At 36.5% G+C, this 11,625-nt stretch overlaps 1 protein-coding gene across 1 annotated transcript; it reads left to right on the top strand.

The window, feature by feature from the left end:
• The first annotated feature begins 1,701 nt into the window (after window positions 1–1,701).
• On the top strand, window positions 1,702–4,416 carry LOC139859298 (uncharacterized). Its single transcript, XM_071848094.1, has 3 exons — window positions 1,702–2,587; window positions 3,008–3,101; window positions 3,393–4,416. The coding sequence occupies exons 1-3, from the start codon at window positions 1,702–1,704 to the stop codon at window positions 4,414–4,416; spliced, it is 2,004 nt and encodes a 667-aa protein (XP_071704195.1).
• Window positions 4,417–11,625: the final 7,209 nt, after the last annotated feature.

Genomic DNA, 11,625 nt, shown 5'->3' with positions numbered 1-11,625 from the left:
TGTCTTTTGTCTTCACCTTGTATTATTTAAACGAATATCACTTGTAAATAGAACAATTGCAACTAAAAGCTTGTCTTTCTTGAGGAATAATGCTATGAAATATATGTTCGTTTTTAGCATTATCAGGGCCCAACTTTCATGTTGATAAATCTGGCCCAGTATCTCGTGATAATCCAGCAAAGGTGCTTAGTGTTGATGGGCCTATTAATCAAAATAAGTTTAATGTCATTAGGTCGGCCGATCCAAGAGATAATGTGGTGATAGAGTATCTCGGTGATACCGATTGCTCATCGGATGAAGAAGAATGTAAAAGTCCAGTTAAGAACTACGGTGGTGACGGGGTGGAGAAGGCTAAGATTTCCGGTGATACATCCTCGTTGAATGTTATGGATACCGCTAACAACTATTTGCCTAAAAAAGCAAGTAAAGGGGTTGTTTATGCTTCTGATTCGTCCAATTGCTGCTGGAATTCCATCGGCAACTGGAAAGCTTCATCGAAAATTTTACATGCGAAAAAATCGACTAGGAAAGGGAAAGGCGTTGAGGATCCAAGTGGGATTAATTGTGTGACATGTGGTAGTAGAAGATCGAAACTGAGTAAGAAGCCATCGTCGTCTAGGAATAGCAAGAAGAAGGAGATGAGCCAATTGATATCGGAAAACAGTATTGGAGTTGAGGAATTCGGCACCAATCTTGGTCTAAAATGGACCAAGAAAGATATGTAAGTGTCTTCTTTCTCTGTTCGTATCTTCTTTTTATTTATGAAGATTATTTCCTTAAACATTCGTGGGTTCGGGTCCGGGAAATAAAGTAAGTTTGGTGATGTTAAAAGCTTATGTTTGGTCGAAAGGCCCTCTATTCTAGCATTTCAAGAAACTAAATGTCATAACCTTGTCGACAATTGGACATTCGGGCTTTGGGGTTCTAATGATTGTGGGTATGTTCAAAAAGAAATGATTGGTAAGTCGGGGGGACAATTAATAATTTGGGATAAAAACATCTTCGAGGTTTATAGTGAGCTAATTGGTGACTTTTTTATTGCTATACGGGGGAAATGGAAACAGTCGGGAAATGAATCGATTATTGTCAATGTGTACGGTCCGCATGATGACGCCAATAAATGTAAGTTTTGGGATTCGCTTGACAAGATCTTGTGTATTGATGGTGTGTCGTGGGTCATTTGTGGGGACTTTAATGAGGTAAAAGATAAGTCGGAAAGATTGAATTGTGAATTTTTTTATAATCGGGCTAGGAGGTTTAACGAGTTTATTGATAGAAATAGTTTAGTGGACATTCCTTTGGGTGGGAGGAAATTTACTAGGGTTAGTGATGATGGGTTGAAAATGAGTAAACTAGATAGATTCTTGGTTTCGGACGACTTTCTTAGCTTTTGGACCGATCTAAAAGTGGTGGCTTTAGATAGAACTGTATCGGATCATTGTCCTATTATGATGTCGGATGGTGAACTGGATTTTGGGCCTAAACCGTTTAAAATCTTTGATGATTGGTTCGTGGTTGAGGGTATTGACAAGGTTATTGCCGATTCTTGGTCTGGTCCAATGGGGGGGTAACCGGAAGGATTGCGTTTTTCGTAACAAGTTAAAAAGATTAAAAGGAGACCTTAAAGAATGGAGTAAAGTTCACTTTGGCAAGCTTGATTGTGAGATTGAGTCGGTTAAAAAGGTGGTAACGGATCTTGAAATGAAAGCAGAAGTAGGTAGTTTAAAGGATGAAGAGCGGACTAAATGGCTAAACTCGAGAAAAACATGGATGGAAAAGGAAAAAATCAAGACAGGGATGCTAAAACAGAAAGCTCGTGTTCATTGGATGATCGATGGAGACGAAAACTCAAAATATTTTCATAATTCCTTAAAGAGGAAATATAATAAAAACAACATCCGGGGGATTAATGTTAATGGGTCTTGGTGTGAAAATCCTAATACAATCAAAGAAGTTGCTTTCAACCATTTTAAGAGCATATTCGAGGTACATAATTCGGATGGACCAAGCCTTGAAGGGCTGTTTTCTGAATTGATTACATCAGCGGACAACGAGCTCTTAGAAGCTCCTTTCACGGAAGGGGAAATTTGGGAATCGGTCAAATGTTGTGGTAGTTCGAAGGCCCCGGGACCGGATGGGTTCAACTTTGGTTTTTTCAAAAAGTTTTGGTCCATAATCAAAGATGATTTGGTAGGTGCTATCAACTGGTTTTGGGTTTTTGGCGAGTTTTCAAAGGGTTGCAATGCCTCTTTTGTTTCCCTTATTCCGAAGAAATCGGACCCGCTGAGTTTTAGTGATTATCGCCCGATTAGTCTTATTTGCAGTTATTATAAAATTATCGCGAAGATGTTGTCTTTGAGAATTTGTAAAGTGGTACCTAGTCTTGTAGGGAAGGAACAGAGTGCGTTTCTTGGGGGTAGATATATTCTAGACGGTGCATTAGTTGCAAATGAAGTGGTCGAAGATCTTAAACGAAACAAAAAGCACGGCCTAATTTTTAAGGTAGACTTCGAGAAAGCCTTTGATTCGCTTAATTGGGATTATCTTCTTGAAGTGATGAAATGTATGGGGTTCGGTACCAAATGGTGTAAGTGGATTTCCTCGTGTCTTAAATCGGCTACAATCTCCATTCTCATAAACGGGTCTCCGACAAGTGAGTTTAATCTTAAAAGGGGCGTTCGCCAAGGTGATCCCTTATCACCTTTCCTTTTTATTATTACAGCGGAGGGACTTAATATCCTAACGAAAAAGGCGGTTGAGAGAGGGATGTATAAAGGGGTGGAGGTGGGTAAAGATAAAGTCGTCATTTCTCATTTGCAATATGCGGATGATACGATTTTTTTTGGCGAATGGAGTAGACGTAATGCGCGAAATTTAATGTACTTGTTGGAATGTTTTGAACGGGCTTCGGGGTTGAAGGTTAATTATAATAAAAGTCAATTATTTGGGATAGGCATTAGTAATGATAACGTGGAAGCTCTTGCGTCTTGGTGTTCATGTCTTGCAGGTCTGTTGCCTTTCATGTATTTGGGTATTCCCGTGGGTAATAAGATGAAGAAATTGAATGATTGGTCCCCGGTGATCGAGAAATTTAACAAGAGGTTAGCGGACTGGAGAGCAAAAATGATTTCATTCGGTGGACGGTTAACTTTAGTTAAGTCGGTTCTCTCTAGCCTACCTCTCTATTACTTCTCGCTCTTTCGTGCCCCTACTTGTGTGCTAAATTCTCTCGAGAGTGTGAGACGGAAATTTTTTTGGGGCGGGACGGGTTCTAACTCTAAAATGTCATGGGTTAAGTGGGAAAAAATCCTTCTTCCTCACGAAGAAGGAGGTTTAAATATCATGTCCTTAAAAAGTAAAAATTTAGCTCTTCTTTGTAAGTGGTGGTGGAGGTTTAAAACCGAAACTAACACTTTGTGGGTCGCCGTAATTCGTAGCATTTATGGTTCTAATGGAGGTCTTGTGCTTGGAAACGGGCTTATCCGAAAACCAAACGCTAGCCTTTGGAATTCTATTTGTGTTGCAGGAAATCATGTGGACGGGTTAGGGATTTCTTTCTCTAAGTCTTTCATACGCTTGCTCGGGGACGGGAAAAGCACCTCTTTTTGGAATGACATTTGGGTGGGGAACGCAAGCCTCAAAGACAAATTCAAAAGATTATACAGGCTCGAGATTGACAAAGATATCAACATCAGTAACAAAACCGAAGAATTTAAGGGAGATGGGCTCGGCAATTGGGCCTATCCACCTATGGGACGAACGAATAGTGAACTAACTGAATTGCGAGATACTGTTCGGAACTTGCAGCTGATCGAAGATAAAAAAGACTGTTGGAGCTGGAATCTCAATTCGAAGGGTACATATATGGTCAAGGACTGTTCGGTTCTAGTGGACAAAGTCATCCTACCACGTGCGGTTAATTCAATTGAGTCGTTGCGAAATGGTTTGGTTCCAAAAAAAGTAGAGGTGTTTATTTGGCGGGCGAGATTAGGTCGTATACCGGTAAGGTTCGAGTTAGATAAACGGGGCATCGATTTGAACAGCGTGAGATGTTCGATTTGTGATGGTGACATTGAGACGGTGGAACATATACTTTTTTCTTGTCAAATGGCCACAGACATATGGGCGAAAGTCCTTAAATGGTGGGGGTATAATTCGGCTTTATTCGGGTATGAGGATATTTTTAATGGTACCTTCGGCTACGTAGCACATGATCACAAAAGGAACCAATGGCAAGCGGTTTCTTGGGTGGTTTGTTACATTATATGGAAGAATCGAAATGCAAAGGTGTTCAAGAATAAGCTCGAGACGGTCCCATCTTTATTTAGCGAGGTTCAAGTTCTTTCATACGATTGGATTTCACGACGTTGCAAGGGTCATATTATGGATTGGCTTCAATGGTTCTCACAACCTTAGTTTCTCTCTTTTGTTAGTTGCAATCTTTGCAATTAGCTTAGGGCGGTGTAATTTGTTTTCTCTATTTCTTTCGTGATGTATTGTGTTGTTAAGGTTGCCCAGTCAACCATGTACTATTCGTGATTGTTTAATATAAGTCCTTCTTGCTTTTCAAAAAAAAAAATATAGGGGTAGGATCAATGGGTAAGTAACCAATCGGGTGAAACGGGGGGAAGCAAAAAAAAAAAATTCGTTTTTTTTGAAATTTTTTTTTCCCGGCATCTAGATAACACGAAAATATGAACATTTAGAAGAGACACTTCGTGATGAATGTTATTATTTAGGCGGGAAAACGATCGACAAAAATAACATTCAGGATAATATTGTTCGTGAAGAATATGAACGTTTTTTTTCCATGTTTTGTGAAGTAAAATTTAGCCGATTTAGAGTTTAGGGTTTAGGGTTTAGGGTTTAGAGTTTGGTGTTTTGGGTTTATTCCATAAACCCAAAACCCTAAACCCTAAACCCTAAACCCTAAACTCTAAATCATTCGTGTTAAAAACTCAATCTAAATCCTAAAACTAAACCCTAAATCTAAACCCTAAACCCTAAATTTCTAAACCCTAATATCTAAACCCTATAAACCCTAATATCTAAACCCTAATATCTAAACCCCAATAGCTAAAACCTCAAAATACGCTCGAAAAACACGCTAATTGTTATATATATTACTTCTTCGAGCGTTTTCCCGCCAAAATAAAAACATTTATCACAAAGTGTCTCTACTAAATGTTCATATTTTCATCTCATCTATAATGTTCGTGAACAAAGTTTTTTCAAAAAACGAAGAAAAAAAAAGTTTTTGCTTCCCCCGCTTCCCCCCGAATGGTTACTTCCCTCTTGATCTTACCAATATATATATATACACGCGTACATGTTTGTTGTGTAGTGGAAATTTTACGAGTAAATGAAGCAGTTGAAAAAAATAAAGTCAGATCATTGATCAACTTAATCAACTACGGAGTAACATACTAACATAGTAACATGTATGATTTGCAAAATTTTGAAACATAAGTGTCTTAGTACATACAGTTCTTATCACCAATAAAAAATATACGGAGTACTAGAGTACAATTTAAGGAAGAAAGACTATAATTAGGCAAAATGTATTATTTTTGGACCAATTACTTAAATTCCAAAGAAAAATGCTGTAGTAGTTAAGATGCCCCTTTTGACATTATTGACTTTTATTTTATAGTTTTATTTTCTCTTTATACAGGTTGGATCAAACAACCAATAATTTTGTGTCATGATACAATTCGGTGCATCTCTATATGTTGGTCATAATTTATTTTCCATGTTACAAAAAACAACACTTTTAAGGTAACTAGCATACCATCTAGGTCCATGCAACTATTCACAAAATATTCTACAATAGAGAGCCGGTAACCTTAATTTTTTTTATTTGTAAACATGACCATTATAAAGTTAACATAATATAACAACAAATGACCATTAAAGTTAAGATTAATGTGAAGAACAAAGAAGTTAACATAGTATATATATAATTAATCAAGAAGGAAGCACTTTTTTGGATGGGAAGAGATGTACATTTTTTTCTCATTTTTTTTAAAACTTTTTTCACAAACATTAAGATTAGGTAAAAATATAACATTTAAAAAAAACTTTGTGATGAATGTTACTATTTTGACGGGAAAACGCTCGAAAAATAACTGATAACATGCATCGTGAGTAATGTTATTCCTAATAACATTTATCGTGATGAATATTATTTTAGGAGCGTTTTCTTTTCATATTATGTACGTGAAGTTTTTTTTCTTTCTCAAAATTTAACCTGATTTAGTGTTTAGAGTTTAGTGTTTTGAGTTTAGTCCCTAAACTCTAAACCACCCGTGTTAAAAATTCAATCTAAACCATAAATCTTAATTTCTAAACCCTAAACCCTAATTTATAAAACCATGAAAGAACGCTCCAAAAATAACATTATTCATGATGCATGTTATCAGTTATTTCTTCAAGCGTTTTTCCCGCCAAAATAATAACGTTCATCACAAAGTGTTTTTTTAAATGTTCATATTTTCATATAATCTTAATATTTGAAAAAAAATCAGAAGAAAAAATCAGAAGAAAATACCCGTCTCTTCATATATATATATATATATATATATATATATATATATATATATATATATATATATATATATATATATATATATATATATATATAGGGGCAGGATCAATGGGGAAGTAACCAATCGGGGGAAGCAAAATTTATTTATTTTTTTTCGTTTTTTTGGAATTTTTTTTTCCCGGCATCAAGATCACACGAAAATATGAACATTTAGAAGAGACACTTCGTGATGAATGTTATTATTTAGGCGGGAAAACGATCGACAAAAATAACATTCAAGATAATATTGTTCGTGAAGAATATGAACGTTTTTTTTTCTTCATGTTTTGTGAAGTAAAATTTAGCCCGATTTAGAGTTTAGGGTTTAAGGTTTTGGGTTTAGGGTTTGGTGTTTTGGGTTTATTCCATAAACTCAAAACACCAAACCCTAAACCCTAAACTCTAAACCCTAAACCCTAAACTCTAAACCGTTCGTGTTAAAAACTCAATCTAAATCCTAAATCTAAACCCTAAACCCTAAATTTCTAAACCCTAATATCTAAACCCTATAAACCCTAATATCTAAACCCTAATATCTAAACTCCAATAGCTAAAACCTCAACATACGCTCGAAAAACACGATAATTGTTATATATTGCTTCTTCGAGCGTTTTCCCGCCAAAATAAAAACATTTATCACAAAGTGACTCTACTAAATGTTCATATTTTCATCTCATCTATAATGTTCGTGAACAAAGTTTTTTCAAAAAACGAAAAAAAAAAAAAAGTTTTTGCTTCCCTCCGCTTCCCCCCCCCCCCCCCCCGATTGGTTACTTCCATCTTGATCCTACCCATATATATATATATATATATATATATATATATATATATATATATATATATATATATATATATATATATATATATATATATATATATAGGGTCGTCTCATTGATTTTGAGGGCCCTGTGCATACATATAAAGAGCCCTTAAACGTAGTTTTTTTGGGTTAAAAAGATTCGATCCGCTATGTGAACCAACACGAATTTGGCCCAACACCAATTTTTTTTCTGATTAAATGCATATAATTATGAAGGACTTTACTAAATTTTGGGCCATTTAGAATTTTCGGGTCCTGTATAATCGCACACTTTGCATATGTCCTAAAACGCCTCTGGTAATTGTGTATATGCATAATGAGAGAGCAATACAACTAGAATGTTGTTGAAAGGAATCTATCTATATTTAACAAAACTAATGCTATATAGATAGCTTGTTTCTCCTCGAAAAACTACTACAAATTTTTAGCATGAGTTATTTATTTATAATTTTATAACTTGCCTTAACTAATGGTATTTGTATTTTTTTAAACCAAAAGAACGGTGTTAGTAAATATGATGAAAACTGTGCTATCTCTCCGCCACCCTTTTGGATCTGGGTCAAACTTGGAAAGCACGTGGCAATTGCCATGGAGTTTACCTTCTATGATTTGGTCCAAATCAGAATTCACACTAATTGGCAGATATTGGATTTAAAAACTTCATATTGCGGGCCGTTAATTTAGGCCCATAATTAACCAGAATGGTTTTCAGACCGATCTTTTCACATATCTATCTATTTATCTATCTATATCTATATTATTATTTATCTATCTATATTTCCATATCTATATCTATCTATATCCCTCTTCTTCTTATTAAAGCATAAGCTTAATTCAGTAATAATTTTTTCAAATAATTGATCTTGACCATTCATTCTAAGTAAACAAATAAATACAGCCGTTGGATTCAATCTCGAAATGATTATTACATAATACATTTTTCAATTACAAAGATAATGACATTAATAGCCTCATATTAACTTACAATTACAATCAATTACAAAATGAATAATTAAAGTTAAATTCAAATTTTGAAAAATCCTAACTGTATTCGGTAAGTTGACAAATAAATCCGGAATCTATATTCCAATCTTAAATTGATTTCATACAATTCCAATCTTAAATTGATTTCATACAATTGCAAACATTCCCATATCAATCATGGTTTTATTTTGGAAATTCTTTTAATAGGCGAAAATTATTATCAATCAACTGTAATCCTTAATAATCGATGCAACCGTATCTTCCCCTAAAAAAAAACTCACAAAAAAAAAAACTAAACTAGCAATTTATACGCAAAAAATAAAAATAAAAACGGATCCCATATTTAATCAACAATTAAAATACATGTCATACTTCCATTTACCTGTTCTTTTTGCGCTAACTTCATATCATAGTCATATCATAAATTATTCGATTCGATGACCTGTAATCGGAAATCAAACCGAATAACACGAACAATCGCTATCCATTCCGTTCAACCTTGTGATTCACTGAATGATTCAAAAAACGGTTTCGTGGTGTGATTCTAGGTTTGATGATTATACCTGTTACCAGGTTTGATATTTTTTGTAAGATCCTGTTTTCTTTTTTGGGTTTGGACGTCGTCCAAACATTTGGGACGCCGTCCCAGTTTGAAGACCTGGACGCCGTCCAACATTTTGGACGCCGTCCAGAATGGCTGGCAGGCATGTCTTTTTGCTATTAATTATTTTAGATGGGTATTTTGGTAATTTCACTTCTTGGACGAATTTTAAAGCCCTAGATCAGTTTTAGGAGTCTCATTACTCCATTCACAACCACCAAACATCATCTACTTTAATTCTAGAGAGAGAGTACTCTTAAGTGTGAGAAAGCTCAAATAGGAGAGGAAGAAGCTTATTTCGGGTTCTAGCTCGAGCATTGAAGTTGTTCATCTCCTCGTTAGCTTCGTTTTGATTGTGATGGTAAGCCCTAAACTTGATTACCTTAGTTTAATGTTTTTAAGGGTTAGGGTTTGGGTTAGTGTTGCACATAAAACCCATTTGTGAGTAATTTGGGGGTTTTGGGTAAGTTTGGGTCATGAAGACCCAAATGGTGACTAACCTAGGGTTTTAAAAGGGTAAATAGGTCTTAAAGGCCTACCAAATCACTAGTACACTTATAGTTAATGTTAGTGGGTGTCATTTGGATTGTGGATGACCCAAATGGGTGTGTTGACCTTGAAATGGGTCAAATGGGTCTTTAATGACCTAAGTGGTCTTGCATGCATGAAAATGAGTCAACTTGGTGTTTAAATGCGTGTTAAGACCTTAAATGGCTAGAATTAGGATTTTTGGTGAAGTTAACCCATTATTAGGGTTAAAGGTGCAAAATGGGTCGGGATTGCACTTAGGGTCAAAAGACTCTAGATTGTTAAGTGAGTTGCTTGACCGACTTGAGTTGTGAATTGATTATGTGCTAAAATGTAATAGGTACGTTACATTGACGTTGCAAATTCGGTTATCTTACACGAAGACTTTGAGGTGAGTGGAATAATTATATGCGTATGTATATAATGTATCTATTTGTTGTAGCGTGAAAGGTGTAGTGTCGAGGTGTTAAGACACCACGTTTCACGTGAAGAGTGTAGCATCGAGGTGTTAAGATGCCACTCGGGTGTAGCATCGAGGTGTTAAGATGCCATCTAGGAGTGTAGTGCCGAGGTGTTAAGACATCACTCCGTAAAATAATGAGTGAAGCATCGAGGTGTTAAGATGCCACTCGGGGTGAAGTGCCGAGGTGTTAAGGTGCCACCCTAGGGGTTAGTGGTGCGAGGTGTTAAGTGCCCTAACGGATGTTGTGAACACCGATGGCTTTTTCGCGAACGCCGTTCCCTTGTACTATTGGTTAACCATGGTTATTTGTGTTGTAAGCATATTATATTATTCGAGTTATATTTATATGCGGATGTTATGCTAGCTTGGGGGTATTGGTGAATTATAGCTTGTTATTGCGACGATAAGCTAATGTTGTTTGTTAGCATGTTTGCGGTTGTGTAAGTGTATGCAAGTAGGTATAATTATATATGTATTCGTATAATTATTGCATTCACTAAGCTTTGCTTACCCTCTCATTGTTTACTTTTTTTATAGGCTTGGGCATTGACAAGGGTAAGAGCGTTCAATTGGATTAGTGAACTCCCGCTTATTTTGTTAGGGGATGCTTTTGGGTGTTAGCTTTTGGAGTTCGACCGAGATTGGGTAGTTTAACTCCAAACACCATGCTCTAGTGTCGTTTGGAACTTAAACTTATATTTGGTCGAAACTTTTATTTTTGAACGAAACTCGTAAAATGGGCGATGTGGGCCCGTTGATGTAAAACTTGATTTGATGATGAAAATCTCTTAGTTTCACTTATATTGACTTGTGGTAAAAAGGTTTTCGTTTGAAAGTGTCGGGAAGCGGGTTTTCCGCTCGTGTGAGTTGGACCCGTGATCAGTAGCTGGAAGGCCATTGGGACGCCGTCCAAATTGATTGGACGCCGTCCCAGTTGTGTTGAGCTGGACGCCGTCCCAAACTTTGGACGCCGTCCCATATTTCTGAGCTGGACGCCGTCCAGGATTCTGGACGCCGTCCAGATGCACTGCCATAAATTTTTTTTTTTTGGTACGCGTTTTGAGTTTATGAAGTCGGGTTGTTACAAGTGGTATCAGAGCATGGTCTAAGGGATTTAGGTGACTTGAGATAGGCGCCTAGACTTAGACTTTTTGTGTGCGCGTTTATGCGGGACTTGTAGGACCTTGGGTCGGATCGGGATGGTTAGTGCATAGGTTTATGTGAACTAATCATGCGCTATTTGTTGTGTGTGTTTAGCAATCATCAAGCGAGATGGACGTTGTACTAGCGAGTTAACGCGACGTGCTCGCGTAGTAATGACTAGCTACCATCACTACGAGTGCAAATCGTGTCAAACAAGTAATGTACGATGATTGTTGAGCGAGATGGAGTAGTGTGGCGTATATGTATGCATATATGTAATCTGTCCTTCCGTTTTGTGGTTTAACCTAATTCGTTTTATAGAATGAAGACGAGAAACGGTCCCGAACATGATAATGGAAGTACAAGCGGGGAAGCCGAGTTCTCAACCAAGGTTGAGGCCATCTTTAAGAAGTTAAAATCGGATTTTCTTGCGGACGTTCGAAAGGTCTTCCAAGATTCGGTTGATGAGCAAATAACCGATCTAATTAATGAACGAATGA

This window comes from Rutidosis leptorrhynchoides, chromosome 7 (assembly GCF_046630445.1).
Source record: "Rutidosis leptorrhynchoides isolate AG116_Rl617_1_P2 chromosome 7, CSIRO_AGI_Rlap_v1, whole genome shotgun sequence".
Lineage (NCBI taxonomy): Eukaryota > Viridiplantae > Streptophyta > Magnoliopsida > Asterales > Asteraceae > Rutidosis > Rutidosis leptorrhynchoides.
The sequence above is the reverse complement of the archived record's forward strand: the minus strand, read 5'-3'. Positions and strand labels throughout refer to the sequence as shown.

Coding starts and splice junctions, on each gene's coding strand:
- LOC139859298 (XM_071848094.1), top strand. CDS start 1,702: ATGAAAGCAGAAGTAGGTAGTTTAAAGGATGAAGAGCGGACTAAATGG. Junction 2,588..3,007: donor GGGGTTCGGTACCAAATGGT/GTAAGTGGATTT, acceptor CATGTCTTGCAG/GTCTGTTGCCTTTCATGTAT. Junction 3,102..3,392: donor ATCGAGAAATTTAACAAGAG/GTTAGCGGACTG, acceptor GTGGTGGTGGAG/GTTTAAAACCGAAACTAACA.